The 17,460-nt window shown below is 41.6% G+C and overlaps 1 protein-coding gene across 1 annotated transcript in view; it reads left to right on the plus strand.

The window, feature by feature from the left end:
• LOC116992835 (beta-1,3-glucosyltransferase-like) overlaps nucleotides 1–17,460 on the plus strand; it is a 57,123-nt gene that overhangs the window by 17,565 nt on the left and 22,098 nt on the right. The window contains exon 4 of the mRNA XM_033052845.1: nucleotides 6,577–6,686. Coding sequence (XP_032908736.1) covers nucleotides 6,577–6,686 — 110 coding nt within the window. The remainder of the gene's footprint in view (nucleotides 1–6,576; nucleotides 6,687–17,460) is intronic.

A 17,460-nucleotide genomic window follows, 5' to 3' on the forward strand; every position in this document is an offset into this window, starting at 1 on the left:
GGACAGGACATCCATGTGGGGTCTGCCTTTGCACCTGCCCAGGGCTGCCCTGCTCCAAGAGCAGCGTCTACAGTGCTCCAAAGCAGCCTCATGTCTGGCGGCCGGTAATGGGAGGAAATTACAGCTATTTCATGACTATAAGGCATACCGGATTATCAGGAGCACCTCTGGGAGTCAGCAAAAGTCCGCACTTAGTCCATACATAAGGCGCACCGGACTATAAGGTGCACTTTTTTTTTTTTTTGGCAGTGAGGATCCGTGCACAACAAAGTAATGAATTAGTAACAATCACGCCGGCCGTGGTGTTTTGGGTTACAACACAGGATGTGATCAAAGTATCTATTCTATCACCATCTGTTGTGACCAGGTGAAATTACTGTACTTGAGTTGCCACGGGGCCGTGCCAGTCAGCATGCCCCTGTCACCATGTCTGTGTCACCGTGCCTGTATCATGCTGCAGGCAGGGACTGCCTGGTCCTCACTTTATCAATAAATCAGGTTTCTATTCAATATGACAAACTCTGGCAGGGCTAGCTGGTGGCCCAAATCTTTAATCCAGTATGTAAGGTCTGCAGGATCTTCTCAGGCACAAAGGGGCAAAGGCTGTTCCCAGCTGGCACTGCCACAGTGTCCTGGGAGCCATGGGGTGGGCAGTGGTGGCACCAGGCCTCTTCCAGACGCGTCCCTTGCTCCTAGGAATGCTTCACTGCCATGGGCTGGGCTGCCCTTTCCACTTCCAGGCCTTTCCTGGTCATGAGCACCCTGAGGGCTGAGCAGTTCCCACTGCCCTGAGGCGGGCGGGGCTGTGACAGCACAAAGGGGGTGACACAAGCGTGAGGCTGAACTGTGGTGTAGCCAGTGTCGTGGCCCCAGCACTGTGACCTCACAGGGCCATCCCTATAAATACTGGGCCAACCCCACAGCCGCCAGTGCAGTTGCGATGGCACACGCCGGAGCCATGAGCGAGGTCGGTGTCCTGCTGGCTGCACTTGTCCTGCTGCTGGCCACCGTGGCTTTCTGGTGGGCCACTGGCCACCGGGCACCATGGGGGCAGCAGGCCAGGACTCAGAAGCTGCTCAAGCGCCCCAGAGTCCAAGCCAGGGGCCCACGGAGGAGTCCAGGAGCCCCTGTGGCTCCCAGGTCCTGCAGGCCTCGTGTGACCCCTTGGAAGCGACCACATGTTCCCACGAATTCCCCGAGCGTCCCCTGCAGCTGCGGCCCCTGCCTGAGTATGGCCAAGGAGCTGCAGAGGCTGCTGCTGCTGCTCTGGGTTCCGTGTGGGACATCAGCTTCCCTTTATTCCGGGATGTGGCAGGCGCTCTGGGTACAGCTGCAGCAGCTGTGGAAGGGAGGCCACCTGCCCTGCTGTGCCTCAGCCCACTGCTCCAGGCGCCTCCGTCCCTCCAAGAGCCTGCTCCCACTGAGACTGGCCATCCTTGGGACAGCCTCCAGGCCTCTGAGGAGATTCCGTCGTGGACCAACCATCTGTCCAAGAAGCTCAGGCTGTGAGAGATCCAGCACTCCACGAACCTCCACTGCCTCTGACAACTGCCAAGGCTACAAGACCCTCCCTGATGTCGACTGCCCCCCTCCATCAGAGAACCTCCCCATCACTGAGACCTCACGTCCCTGCGAGCAGCTTCCCACAGCCCCCGTTCCTGCTGAGAGCCCCCAGTCCTTCAAGATTCTCCACATGGCAAGACCCGTCCTTCTCTCCAAGTTCCTGCCTCCCTCCCAAAGATTCAGTCCTGTAGGCCTCGATCCCCCCCAGCCTCTCGGGGAGCCCTTCCAGTTTATGAACACCGAGGAACGCCTGGACAGCTTTTCCTGCTCCCTTCAAGATCAACAACATCCCATGGACATCAACAGCACCGGCACAACCCAGCATGTCGACACGGCCAGGGAAAGCCGGGAAGCTGAAACGGAAACCAAGCTGGAACCAGCGAGGCATTCCCAGGAGCAGGTGGCAGAGCCACAAGTGTCCTGCAGCCATGAGTGTCCACCACAGGGCTCCCAGGATGCTGTGCCAGAGCCAGGTGGGGGCAACCCAAGCTTGGTGGCACAGATGGTGTCCAGGAGACCACGGAGGCTGCATGGTCTGCAAGAGGCTCGCCCAAGACGGCCCCCAGGCTCCAAGCTGGTGTTCACTGTCATGGGAGAGGCCTTCTGAGATGGGTGGACATAAATTAGCATAGGTGATCAATAAGTTAGGATAGGTGTTAAGTAAATTAGCGTTCCCTCAAAGAACTGTCTGAGTGCTTCTGATTTTCTGCATTTGGCTGGGAGAGAGCTCCTTTTTTCCCAGGAACTGGCTCAGTGCTGGATTTGGGTTCCAGCTGGGAATGCTGTGGAATTCTGAACTACTTGATTTGATGAAAGTCCTGTTTCTCCTTAAGGCTGAGCAAGTATCAGTTTCAACCCTCACAGGTATTTTTGTCATTTCTTATGACATCCTTCTGACAGAGATGCCGATGGGGCTGGCAAATGCACCCAAGTGCTTGGAGGCTTTGTAGGGACAGAGTCACGGCCCTGCTCTGCTCCTATAAATGCTCTGCTCCTATAAATGCTCTGCTTCTGGTCCCTGTGAGAGCAGGGACAGGACATCCATGTGGGGTCTGCCTTTGCACCTGCCCAGGGCTGCCCTGCTCCAAGAGCAGCGTCTACAGTGCTCCAAAGCAGCCTCATGTCTGGCAGCAGGTAGTGGGGAGGAAATTACAGCAATTTCACGACTATAAGGCATACCGGATTATCAGGAGCACCTCTGGGAGTCAGTAAATTTCCGAACTTTGTCCATACATAAGGCGCACCGGACTATAAGACGTGCTTTTTTTTTTTTGGCAGTGAGGATCCGTGCACAACAAAGTAATGAATTAGTAACAATCATGCCAGCCGTGGTGTTTTGGGTTACAACACAGGATGTGATCAAAGTATCTATTCTATCACCATCTGTTGTGACCAGGTGAAATACAGACAACTACTTCCACTGAACCATATCTGTCGCTGCAGGAGGACTGTAGCCACCATTTAATGGCACTGCTACCAACACCCTCTGACTTTGTGTTTTAGTTTGGAGGACAGGTGTCTCCTAAGAGAGGCAGGAGCCTCTCTTTGAAATGGAGAATGTAAACCCTGTCCCTCCAAATTATTATAATTTTGAGATCAAGGGGCTCTCAGGTAAAGATATGGGAATTAGGAATAACCGCTCTTACTAGGGAAATTAAAATTGAAATACAGTACTACAAAGAAACTAACTCCAAACCCTGACAAAGTCAGAGTACAACCTGACAGCCCATCAGTCATGGTGTTGGTAGCAGTTTGATTAAATAGTGGCTGCAGTCTTCTTGCAGTGACAGATGTGATTCAGTTGAAGCAGTGGTCCTCTACAAGCTGCAGTTTCCTTCCAGAGGTCTAGTAGTGATGTGCAGAAATCTTGTTTTTTTCTAGAGGCCAGTAGAGAAAGGGCTACTCGGTGTCCTAGTATTTCAGTTTTTTTCTAGGTAAGAAATTCTTCGCTTTTCCCCCCCTGACTGGAGCACCTCTCTATGGGATGCAGTAATTTTATCAGTCACACAGTGGTACTCAATGGGCCATTACCAGAAGATAACTCCCTGGAGGAAGGGTGAGGGGTTGCAAAGATAAAGAACAACACCCTACTGGTTTCTATAGATGGCCCATTAGCAGAGTATCTCCCACAGAGATAAGGATCACTGCCCCCACCTCGTCACAACAGATAGTTGTAGAATAGAAACTTTGATCACATCCTGTATTGTAACCCATGACACTTTGTTAGTGTTTGGGGTTTGTTTTGGCTGTGGTTCGGTCGCAGCTCGCACTTCTGGGTTAGCAAATTTCCGAACTTTGTCCATATATAAGGCGGTCTGGAGTATAGGGTGCACTTCCGGGTTTGGACCCAAATTTTAGTCAAAAGAGTACCCCTTAATAGTGAAATTACTGTACTTTACCTATAGCAAAGGAAACTATTTCCATTTGATTTAATCATAAAAGTAGATGTTATCTCACTCCTAGAAAGTATGCTATTGTGAAATATCACAGGATTTGTTAAATGTGCCGTAAGTGAATCTAAGTGTAATTCAGATGCTTCCATATCTGTAAATATACTGGTACTAAAACAGCAATTATATAAAAACAAGGTCGTGTTTGCTTTTTGTCTCTGTGGGTGTTTTTGGTGTTGTGCATGCAGATTTAGCCCTTTGACTCTCATTAGCATCAATGAAGTATAGTTTAAGTTTTCACACCAGTTTTAATTTTTGCACAGGAAATCTAACAAAGATCTTGCTAGGTAGCAATTAGTTGCTATTCATAAGTTTTTATTATGCATGGGATTTTTAAGCAGTTTGTTTAGTTCAGAGCATGAATACTGTTGATTCCTACACTGTATGGGAAAAATGTGAAATGAATACTGATACCTAAACCAATACTTATTCCATCTCCATAACGTATCACCAGAAACCTCACATGATTTGACAGTGTCTTGATGAATAAGCTAATAAATTGAAGCAAAAGTAGAAAAACATCCAACTGCAGTTTTGAGCTGTCATAGGTCTACATTAACAAATAACTGTTCAGAGGAACAAAGCAGTGTAATGGATCCTCAGGTGTTGGATGTAGCAATCTTCTCATAACCTTAGTGTAGGTATTTGTGGTTAATGCTCTTTCTGTTCACAGTGTTTTCCTTGTGATCCTTCTTCATGCTCTCAGTTTTACTCTTTTTTCCTTGTGATTACTTCTTCCTTTTCTTCCTCCAGTTTTCTTCCACTTTGTTCCACAGTCCATCACTCATTTTACTCTATTAGCCAAGTGAGCTTTTTTTTTTCATTTTTTTTGTTCCTTCTCCACAATTCTCATCATTCTGTACAGATCTCCTGGGCATTAGTTTCTTTCCTTGTGGTGCTGTCGTAAGTTGTTGTAGTCTGAGTTTCCTGGTACACTTTCTACATAGTATCTGTTCAGTTCAGCCTTTTGTGGCCAAAGGGACAGAAGTCACAGTATCATGAGTTACTCCTCCTCTTTGATTGATACTTACAGTAATTTCACGACTGTAAGGCGCACCCTTTTGACTAAATTTTTCCCCCGAACCTGGAAGTGCGCCTTATAGTCCAGTGCGCCTTATATGATGTACAAAGTTACGAAATTTGCCAAACCAGAAGTGTGAACTGCAATGGGGGGGCGGTGCCACAGGAACGCCGAGTCGTGACAGGGGGCGGGAGTGGGTGGCCATGGCCGGCAGAAGCCACGTGGGGAGGGAGGCAGCTGCCGCCACCCCCAGCCCGGGCGTGGGCGGAACAAGAAGCCGGGCGGCACCACCCCGGTTGCGGGGGCGGGGAGGATGAGAAGCTGGGCGGTGCCGGCTCAGGCGCGGGGGAAACAAGAAGCCGGGTGGCCCTGGAACGGGTGCGGGGGGAACGAGAAGTGCGAGACCACAACAGTCCCGAGCAGAGCCCGCCCGGTGGCGGCATCAGAACAGCAGTGGTGCAGCCCAGGCGGCTGGGGGAAAGCGGCGGTGGCCCAGCCCCTGCGGCCGCAGCAAAGTGGCGGCGGCCCGGCCCCTGTGGCCACGGCAAAGCGGCGACAAGCGGCGGAGCTGCGGGGAAGCGCGGAGAAGTGGCGCAACCGCCGCTGCGGGGAAGCAGGGAGAAGCGGTGGCACCGCCGCCGGCCGCGGGGAAGCAACGACAAGCAACACAGCTGCGGGGAAGTGGGGAGAAGCAGCGAGAAACGCTGCCCGGGAAAGTGGCGAGAAGCACCGCTGCCACCGGCCAGGGGGAAGCCAGGATGCAGCGCGACCGTGCAGTGGGAGCCAGGAGCCATGAACCGTGCCAGCCGGCACCAGGGGTGGGCAGGAGTGCCAGGGCCCGCTGCACGGGGAGGGCGCCTGGGGCTGTATTTAAAGACTACACTGATCTTTGAAAAATGTTTACAAATTGAGCACCTGCCAGTAATTCGTTACTTTGTTGCATTCTGCACAGCTCCTCGCTGCAAAAAAAGTGTACCTTATAGTCCAAGTGCGCCTTATGGTTGTGAAATTACTGTAGTTAATGGTCATGTGTTTAAACACTGTGAAGAGGTGAGATATTGATGCTGTTACATTAGATAAGAGTATCAGCTCAGTGTCCTTGTGTGTGTGTCTCTCCACCTGATACTTGGTTTTGGGTAGGGTTTTAAACTCTTTGTTTGGGAATCAGCTTTTCTGTTTCCTGTTCATGCATCTCCCCTGGAGAGGGGAGATGCTGGTCTGTGATGGACACCTTTTAACTCTGGTGACAAAGACTGCTGGTGTACTGGAGAAAAAGCAACCTCATGAATGTGGCTGCTGTCAAGTGCTGCACATCTTCCAGTCATGCCATGCTCTTTTAAAATGAGTCTTGAAAAGGTCTGGTTTGGATTTTCATGTGTCTGTGTTAAATAATGCCCTTTTACTATTTTGTGAAATATTTGCATAATTAAAGGAATAGCTCATTGTGTAATCGAGTCCTACATACACCTGGGTTCTCACTACCTTTGGAGCAAATCAGAAAATAATTTATTCTATCTTTAAATCTTTTTTTCCTGTTTACAGAATTAAAAGGAATTATATTTGTCATCCAGAGTCAAAGTAATTCTTTCCATTCCAAGAGAGCAGAAGATCTAAAAAGAGACATTTTGAAACAGGCTGAAGATCTTGGAAAGGTATGTTGAGAGAATATTAAGTGCATCTTTTTATATATGTTGTTACCGCATTTTACTTAAAATATTGGGGTTTGTTGTGCCTTTTTTTTCAAATCCATTCTATTTCTTTTGTTAATTGCTTTCGTGTGCTTATAAAAAATATTTCAGTGGTTATTTGATTATTGTATGGTGTGGTTTATCACTTTATTTCAACTATCAACCTTCTTGTGTAACAGCTGTTATTGTTTGGATGGCATTTGATGCAAAAGTGATAAGACTTGGAAGAAGGCAGTTTTCCAATATGACTGTAGTGTGTTTACAAAAAAAAAAAAAAAGGAAAAAAAAGATGCATTCTTTATGAAGTGAAAAACACGACAATTTAATTATTAGTTAGAACAATTTTAGGTGAATATTAATAGTGATAATCATAATAATATAATAATAGAGCCAGTGAATGTGCTCTAATGTAGATTTTGTCAGGATTCCATTACACAATTGTGACATCGTGGCAGTAGAGCAGAAATGTGTGTGGACATTAAATTCCTAAGGCACGATTCTCCCCTTCTTGCAGCAGCAGTCCTTCACACCTCTCCTGCCCCTGTCCTTCTGTCATCCAGTGCCTTCCCTAACTATCCCTTGTTCTTCTGCCACCCCTCTGCAGACTGAGCACTCTGCCCTTGACCTGCTGGTGGGTCGCACTGACCTGAGAGCTACATGTTGTACTTTATATTCTAATGTGGAAATCGATTTGTAAAGCTTAAGCTTAGAGAGAAGAGCTTTTTAAGAAACTTCCACTGAAAGTTCTATATGCATAAACAATGCTTTATTTTCTTTGTCTTTTATAAAATTAAGACAAAAATTTAAGAGTGACTTTCATGCCCTGATATGAAATAGCTTTCTGTGAGGTTATTTGACCTATTTTTCATTTCCATGTTCTTTGTTGTAAAGGAAAAATAAATCTGATTAAATTGTCTTATGTACAGTAGTCTTGTAGTGCCTAAATCAGATTGCTGGATGTTTTAGGCTTCATTTATCCAAGCTTATCAAACGTGTTGTAATTAAATCCATTCTAAATGCAATTTTTAATCCCTTAATGGAATCAGTCATGTGCACAGCCTTTGTTCTGCAGCGTTCTGCTCTTTCAGAGTCCTCTTTGGAATTAAGACAAGTGTTCATATACAATGTATGCAGAGAGGATTATGGTGCCAATTGTTAAACCCAAGGATTTTAGTTGAATTCTGTGACTGATATTGCAGAATATGAGTAATGAAAAGTTCAGTAAGTAGAAATACAGATTGTTTCAGTGAGGCTGGAATATAGGCATGTTTTGTGGGAGAGAGGTGAAATCTTTTTGTAATCAGAGCTGTACCTGAAACAGACCTGGCTTCTAAAAACCTTTATTGCCCAATTAAGGAGATACCTTTATGGAAATGCTGAAATGGTGATGCTTTTCCAGTATCAACAGTTACCTCTTGAACAGCAGTCATGGCATCTTAAGAGAAGCAATGGTAGAAATCCCACCAATAATCTCATATTTGAAATTTTGGAAAAGGGGAAAAGCAATCAGTATATAGGGAAAAAAATAAATGGGCATTATCAGCAGGTTCTTGCTACATCTTGATTGTTTTGGTCAGCTAACAATGCCGCTGTGAGACACTACCCAGTAGTGCTGATAATGGAGATGAGGAATATCATCTGTGCAATCCTGCATATCAACATTTAAGCTGGCATTTTTCACTGCAAAGAATACATATGAAATTATTAGTTTCAGGCAGAAAAAAGTTAAATCCTTGAGTCTTCAAAGACAACTGCTGTATGAAAACAAAAGACAGAATCATCAGGTTCACTCCTCTGTTGTTACAGGCCCAAGCAATAGATGTTTAATCCGTAAAGGTTCATTAGTTGATTTCTGCTAGATTAAAATGAGAAATAGAATCCATCTGCTAGATTTGTGTTACATCATTAAACTAGCATATATGTCTCCCTTTAAAATGGATTAGATCACTGACATTAATCCTTACAAGTGATTTGTCCATTTATTTTTTTTTATAGTGTACTTAAAACATTTTTGTAAAGTGAAACCAATCTGTGGTTCTGGTCACCAGTAGATGTCAGTACTTTGTTCTTGCTTAAAAAATGTTTTCTGTAGCAATTTATTGACTACTAGCCAAAACTCTTCAGTTAGAATTTAGCAGTGGCAAAAATTCATTACAGCTTCTACAATCTTCTTACTTTTCTGAGATTCCTGAACATTTAATGTCTGTAAATTAGACTTTCGTAAGAAGCACCTATTAAGAATAAGGAAGTGTCGCGAGTGCAAAATGATAATGTTTGGGACTATGCCGTTTGTGTCTTTAAAAAACCAAAATCAGCATTCCTTTTTGGCTATTACATCATCTAAAATGAGAAAACAGGTAAAATAAAGTTTTTGAAAAATCAGTTTGGATGCAGTCAGTGCTTTTAAATCGCCTTTGGTTGTGACACTGTTTAGAAGACAAAAGTCTGTATATTTTTGTATGAAAACTGGTCTAGTAGAGTAGGAATTTTTTTTGCTTTGGGACCTCGAGGGTTCTCACATTGTAATTTTTCCTGAAAAGTCTAGAGATCAAATGGGGTCCTACGTTTATTAACCAGAAGAACTATAGCAAGTTAGTATTGTTCATTATGGAGTTAAAATGATAAAACAAAACACTACAATAAAAAATCAAAACACCGAAACAAAACAACAAACCAATAAAGTAAGAATATTTAAATACAGATACCATGTAGTCTTGGAAAATGAAAATGGGTATCACATACTTCCATGTGGGTAATAGATGATGTGAAGTATTAGTTCTGTTTTATAGAGGTGTAACTCTGATTTGCAGTATTTTTACTACTGGGCTTACTTTGTTTTTAGCAAATATCGTGACATTACACAGAAATGAAGTTTCACATTTAAAATATATCTGCATATTAAGGGGAATATTGCTTATTTGTGAGTTTGAGGACTGTTACTGTAGTGATTATTAACACCAGTCTGAATTAAATAAGTACAGTCAAGAGTGTGGAACTATACACAGGAAATGGATGTATATTATGTTTCATGAGTAAATGCTTACTTCAGTTAATACCAAAATTAAACTTTCATAATACCATTTTTTCTTCAGTCTTCCAGTTTGACTAATGTGAAAACAAGTAGCAAATATTAGGACCATCCTGTAGTTTTGTTCCTGTTAATTTAAAACAATTTTGCAAAATCCTGTTTCGATCAGAAACCCAGCCGGCATGTACCAGTGGTCTGTGCCTCAGAAGTTCAGTGTCATTTTTACTTTGGAAGACCATGGCTACACCAGATTCTGTTTTACTGCTTTCAACACAAATGAACTGTAACACAGTGTCTTAGCTGCTGATCTCTGATGTTGAAAAGCCTCTAACTGTCCATGTCAGAGTTATTTTATTGTGGCATTAGGCTCATGGCTACAATATCTGTTGCCAAAGTGCCTTTGACAACTGGGCATGGCATATGTGCTTTAAAAACCAGTTTAAATTGACTAGGCTGTACTGATGGCAGCATTGCACTGTTATAATAATATGGAAGATTTTTCTGTTAAGGGATTGGAGAGGGGCAAAAAGTAAAATCAGTTTGCTTGAATTTTAGTGTATATATGCTAACCATCACCATATTCCTAACTGAAATGATCTGCCTTCAAATTGTTCCTGCTGATGTTTTGGCCATCACTGCAAGATTACTTTCAGGGAATTTCTAGGCAATTTTCTTCTTTTGTTTTTTACCTATAGTAATTTCATGATTATAAGCCGCACCTGATTATGAGCCACACTTCCAGGTGTCGGCAACTTTTCGTTATTTGTCCATATCTAAGCCGCACCTGATTATAAACCGCACATCCGGGTGTCGGAAACTTTCTTGGGTTACAATACAGAGTGTGATAAAAGGTATCTATTCTATCACCATCTGTTGAGGGTGGGGGCAGTGATCCTTGTCTCCGTGGGAGATATTCTGTTAATGGGCCATCCACTGAAACCAGGCAGGGCATTGTTCTTTATCTTTTCACAACCCATCCTTCCTCCAGCGAGTCATTTTCTGCTAATGGCCCATTGAGTCCCACTGTGGGACTGATAAAATTACTGCATCCCATTGGAAGTTGCACCAGCCAGGGGGAAGAGCCCAGCATTTCTTACCAAGATAAAACAGAGGTTTTGGGACACTAAGGGAGCCCCTTTCTCCGCTGGACTCCAGAGGAAAACCGGATTTCTCCACATCACCACTGGACCTCCGGAGGGAAACTGCACCTTCTGCAGGAGTGCTGCTTCAACTGAATCACATCTGTCACTGCAGGAGGATGCAGCCACCATTTAATGGGACTGCTGCCAACACCCTGGCTGACGGGGTGCCAGGTTGTACTCTGACTTTGTCAGGGTTTGGAGTTTGTTTCTTTGTAGTACTGTATTTCTATTTTAATTTCCCTAGAAAAGAACCGTTATTCCTAATTCCCATATCTTTGCCTGAAAGCCCCTTGATTTCAAAATTATAATAATTTGGAGGGAGGGGGTTTACATTCTCCATTTCAAAGAGAAGTTCCTGCCTTTCTCAGCAGACACCTGTCCTCCAAACTAAAACAGCAACTTTTCATTTTTTTGTCCATATATAAGCCGCACCTGATTATAAGCTGCACTTTGGGTTCGGACCAAAATTTTAGTCAAATAAATAATAGTGCGGCTTATAATTGTGAAATTTCTGTAATTTTCCAGTGAGACATTCTGCGTGAGTTAATGTCTCCTGAAGTTCTTCCAGCTCTGTTTTCACGTTTGCTTTCAGATGCTGGAATGAAGCTACCTGAAGTTCTGTTTTCCAAAGTAGTCCTCTGTTAGTGTTTAATACTATTTCCTGTATTCAGAACCCAACAAACTCAGAATTCACTGTATTCTGACATCCATATCTCACCTGAAGTTTTCATTTTTTCAATACTATCAGGCTATGATAGAAACAACTCTGAAGATTTTTTTCTTGGACTATGTTCTCCTTATTTCATTCCATGAGAGATGTATTCTAAAAATCAATAGGCATACTTTCCTTTTATTGCCCTACAACAAACTGTACAGTTAAAATTTCCCAATGAAGTAGATCTGAACTTACTGAAAAGCTCAAATGCAAGTTAATAATGTTGCAATTATAAGATTTAGTGGAATAGCTTCTTTTTCAAGGCAAGTGAGTTGTTTTTAAACTGATTTGCATATTTAGATGAAATAGACATAATTTTCATGAGACTTTTCAAAATTAATGCCATAAATTCAGTGCAATCCATAATATACCTATTGTTTCCATTTTGAGTTACTTGCTCATATTCGTTATTCTAGTATGAAAACCCTGTTTACTTCTCTCCCTCCTTTAATGGCTTCCCATTTCTCGGAAGCTACTTTCCAGCTGAGACTGATCAGGCAATTCATTTTTTGATCCTGCAGTTTTAACAAGTTCAAACAGATTATATTTAAGTGAATTGTTGGGCCTGCCCCTCCATCTCCATATCTACAATAATTTGTCTTTATGGCAAGGTTTTCCACCATATCAGATGAACCCTATTTTTTTAAATTAAGACAGATATGTTTTAACTTCAAAAGCTTTCAACTTTTTGATTTCTCAGGATTACCAGATCAATTCCCTTTGATTTTTTGTGTAAAGTAATAGTGTGCCCTTTGCTTCCCTTCTAGCAATGTGGTTTTTTTTTCTACAAGGTTTCATTCTTTTTTCTGTTTACAACATCATCCACTACTTTAATATTTACATTTGTTTTCCAAATCTGTCCATAAAATTACACTTATATTATGTGAGAAAAACTTGCAGTATAAAAACCTAATAAGAGTGTGCATTTAAGCGGTCAGTATATGAAATTCCTTTTTCAACTATTTTATCCATGTTAGCAGCTGTGTTTTATATTGTGTTATTTATTCTGCTTGCATACATTGCCTAGTGTCAGTATGCTCTTGGCCATTTTTCTTTGTTTTTCTTCATAATGCACCATTCCTTTTAAGATTTCCATTTTAAAGTCCAACTGCTCATTCTGGGGCTTCAGTATTTGGGTGCTCAAGTTGTGACATGCTTCTAAACTCTGTTCTGTGGAAAGGTGAGGTGCATTCAAAATAAAACCTTCTGAAAATGTTCCAGGAAAAGGGTACAAAAGCTACTGCTTAGTTTTGAAAATGTATTTCAGAGTTGCCTTAAATCTCTTCAAGGTCAGCTTGCAGGGCTTTACACATTTGAGGGACTTTTGTTTAATCTTTGCTTTCCTCCAGCTGTTCTACCTTTTTGTTTTAATTGTTCGATCTTTGACTTTCTAATATGCCCTTGCTTCTCATTCTGCAAAGGTTCTGGCATCCTTTTGACAATTGCTAGGCTTTATTATCAGCAGAATTGATGTCTAGCTCATTAACTGTTGAAACTGTGAAAGTTACCTACACTGAGTGCTGGAAGGTGAACAGGATCGTTTTCCTCTAATGGATGCTCAGCAGATTTGAAGGAATTTGTAGAAGTCGGATAATTCTGCACTAATGAGATCTTTTAAATGTTTTAGTAGTGATGAATGGGCTGCCCTCAGCCCTGCCTTTCACGTCATGTACCGTTTTTATATTGCTGCTTTTACCAATCAAAGTTGTGGTAACGTCCTTCACTTTTTAAATGCAGAAAATAGGACCTGTCGTCTCACAGAGATGCCTTGTCATGTCAGGGCAAAATATATACAAAAAATTCAGAAGTTTAAAGTGCTTTAGGCTAAGTGTCTCTCTCAGCCTCTTCAGCAGCAATCTCTGCATACTTAATAGGATTTGAAAAAACCTGCTTCAATAAGGTATTTCTTTTCTTGGTGAAGAATGAGATTGCTATAAAGCTTCCTCCTCCACTGCTGTTGGCTATATTAAAATTGCTCAGTCATCTTTGAATAGAGTGCTCAAGTATACATGAGACTAGAATTACTAAATCATCAGATTAAAATCATTACCTGGTGACAGTTGTTTTGTTCTTGTAAATTCTCCTGAGCATCTCTACTAGTACTTGAAGTACATTTACCAAATTTATTGCCTTGTGGAAGCTTCATTCTGTTCTGCCTTCCCTAGTTAAAAAAGGTGCGTGAGATTTACTTGGCCAGAGCCTATTGTGAGGAAGGCACCTGCTCCCCCATGTATCGCACTGGTTTAGCTTGGGACACAACTGTCTCAATCTTGCTGTCAGTGAAAGATGCTTCAGGTTTTCCCTGAAAATAAAAATCTACTTATACTGCTGATCTTGCTGATATTAAAAGAAGCATCTGAACCCCATAAATTGCTTAATTTCATTGCTTGAATCATAGAATCATTACGGTTGAAAAAGATCTCAAATCATGAAGTCTTTGACTGAATACCACCACACCCACTAAACCATATCAGGAAATGCCACATCTGCCCAGTTTTTAGAATGCTGGTGACTCCACCACTGCCCTGGGAAGTTTGTTCCAATGCTTACTTGCTCTTTCAGTGAAGAAATCTGTCCCTATATCCAACCTGAAGTATTTTTATGCACTAGTTGGGTTTGACAAAGATTTTACTTTTAAGTAAAAACTCGCTTTACAGACTAATATTATCAACTACAATATTAAAATCCTATCTTAAACACATTGTAAACAAACATCTTACTCAGACCAGTTGGCAGTATAATTATAGTGGTTCATCTTTAATATTGGCTTTTGTAATAACAGCTATGTGCTGTATACCACACGTCTGTCTTTTGTATGATTGCATTTTTTTAGAATGCAACTGGGAGCTGTGGAGAAAGTATTCCTTGCTGCTTTTTATTCACTGAATTGAAGAGCAAACAAAGAGCACTTTACTGCAATGTGTTGTTGTCATCCTAGGCTGCTGTCTTAATATACTCATCTATGGTAGCATATATAATAAGCACTCAAAACTTTTCCAGATTTTTCTCCACATTTTTTTTTAATTTGTCTTGCTACAAAATAAAGTCTCATTTGTTAATTTTTCTGCAGTACTTGCTCTTGATTTGTAAAAGCAGGGTAGTGCTGTGACCTTTCACTGAATTCTCTGAAATGATACAAAACACATTATGAAAACTCAGGGTTTTTTTAAAATGATAACTGGGCATCTGAGACTAGAACAGAAGTAGGAATTCTCTCTAATGAAAATAGTATATTATATTTTATTACTTTGGGCTTCCTGAGGAGCAAAATATTATTGGAAACCATGCCTTATTAGAAACGTGGGTTTTGTTGTTGTGGGGGTTTTTTGCACCTTGTTGTGGCCTTTCAGTACTTAACAGGGGCTTATAAAGAAAGATGGGAACAGGCTTTTTAGAGGGCCTGTAATGATAAGGAAAGGGTAAAGTTTTTAAACTAAAGGAGAGTAGATTCAGACTCAAAAGAAGGAAGAAATTTTTCACAGTGATGTTGGTGAAACACTGACAGTTTGCCAGAGAGGTGATTGATATCCCATCCCTGGAAACATTTAAGATCATTTTGATCACGGCTCTGAGCAACCTGATGTAGCTGAAGGTGTCCCTGCTCATTGGAGGGGCTTGGACTAGAGCTTTAAAGGTTCCTTCCAATTCAAAGCTGTTCTACAATTCTATGAAAGAAGTCTAAAGGGAGAAATAGAGCAAGGAAATAGAAGGACTGGACAACTTTGAAGAAAACTCTAAATAACTGATGTGTTAAACAGAAGCAAAGTTCCTTTACAGTGATATTGCAAAATAGTGCTTTAAATCATTCATGAGTTTTATTTGAATGGGATTATAGAAATAATATTTTGTCCTGGATTCTTGGATAAAATTGATACTTATGTCTTTAAAACATGAAAAATGTTTGAAATGTGTATTGTAATTTTCAATATTTAAGAAAAATGTTAGAATATAGAGAAGATGTAATGTTTGATACAATGTTTGAAGCTGGCAATTCCCAGTAAATTGTCTGACCCACTGGGCTTAGAGGTAGGAGATTTGCTGTTACATGCTTTAACTATTGCTACTGGGATTACTTTCTTTTACAAATCCTTCAGGATTTCTACAGAATTGGCATATTTTTGAAAATAAAGCTGTAGGGAGACTTCAGTATATATTCCACAGCTCTTCTGTGTCAAAGTAGTCATAACAGACTTGAGTAAGAGCTTGGCTTATTTAACCTCCCAAGGGAAGGCTGAGAAGGTAGGCTAGCTCTGAACATGTCTTAGGATTGATTACTGAAAAGAAGATGAGAGAGTAGTGAAAATGTTGTTACATCCTTGTAGGGTATGTAGAGATGGGATGACATTTCTAACTGTAGCTGTGCAGCTCAGTGGCAGTGCTTGGGGTTTTAGATCCCCACTCCTGCCCCCTCAGCTCTGGGCTTTACCGGGCAGTTTAATAAGCTCACAAAGCACAGAGATGATTGATGCAAGACACCTAGATACCAGCAAAGTGGACTCATTAGGAGCAAATTCTATACACTACTTCATTTTTCTCTAGTGTATTACAAGATGGCTTTTTGCTCTGCTCAGGTGACTCAGTAACATAATGAACACATTACTGTCGGGTTTTGCATTTCACCACAGTTCTGTATCTGTTTCTGTGTCATACTTGCAAAATCATGTCACACATGACATGTAATTATTAGTGCTGAGCAAGATCTAGTTTGAATTGTGTTCTAATAAAGTGTGATCTCACAAGAGAATACACTCAGGGCAAGGTTTGGTTATGCTTAGATGAAAGTCAGTGAACTCTTTTGCAGAAGAAGAAAGCAAACACAGTTCTGGATCATAGAGAATCATAGAGAATGTGACCTAGCCTGGAAATCCCATTTTAGCTGGGGTCGATCTTTGCCATCCTGCATGCATATAGGAGCCCATTTTGGCCTCATAATCTATGAAACCTTAGCATTTTCTTTTGGTTTTACCCTATACAGTTTTGTTCTCTATAAATTACACATTTCTCATACAGGGTTTGGTAGATTAATTGGAAATTGCATGTAGTGCAGAAAGAATACAGATACTTGTTTCAGGTAAACAATTCCCTTACTTAATTCTTAACTCTTTTATTCTGAATTACCTTTTCTTTGTTGGATATACTAGTCCTCCAAGGTTTTTCATGTTAATGAAGAAAACTTTCAATATTGAGATTCAAGAACCAGAGTTCTCTCTGTGATTTGGTGTGAAATTGCTTGTGTCATTAGCATCTTCAACTTGCATAAAAAATACTAGATGATTTTAAGGTACAAATGAGGCTGTGTGAGTCTGTGTCTTCTTAGAATTGGCTTGAAAACATGGATCTAACTCCTTTATTCACAATTAGATTTTTGTTTTTGTGAAGTTTGAAATTGTAATCTGTGGCAGGTATTGCTGATCTCTTTGTGCTGATAAAGTAGGTGATACTTAGAATAAAAATGTCTCATACTGTGTTTCAGACTACAAGCAATTCCATTTCTTGGTTTTGGCCTTTAAAGTCATCTCAGTTGTGTAAGTGGAGAGGGGAGTTTCTCAGTCTTCAAAAAGTAATTGAATTATTTTATTTAGTTTATAAGACACTTGAGTCATATGTAAAATGTTGGTATGTGTGAAAACACATGTGCTTTGTAACTGTGGAAACAAAAATTTCAAGCTAGAATAACCAATGAATGCAGTGGAGGCCATGGATGCATTTGTAGGAGAGTTTTATGAGACAGGCAGACCCACTGTGCAAGTTACATTTCATTACCTTGGCTGCACGTGCCCTTCCACTCCTCAAAGCTGACACCAGGTACATTTTGCTTTTTTGTTCTGTCCTTGTACTGAGGATAGATTAAAT

This window comes from Catharus ustulatus, chromosome 2, assembly GCF_009819885.2.
Source record: "Catharus ustulatus isolate bCatUst1 chromosome 2, bCatUst1.pri.v2, whole genome shotgun sequence".
NCBI classification, from domain to species: Eukaryota; Metazoa; Chordata; class Aves; order Passeriformes; family Turdidae; genus Catharus; species Catharus ustulatus.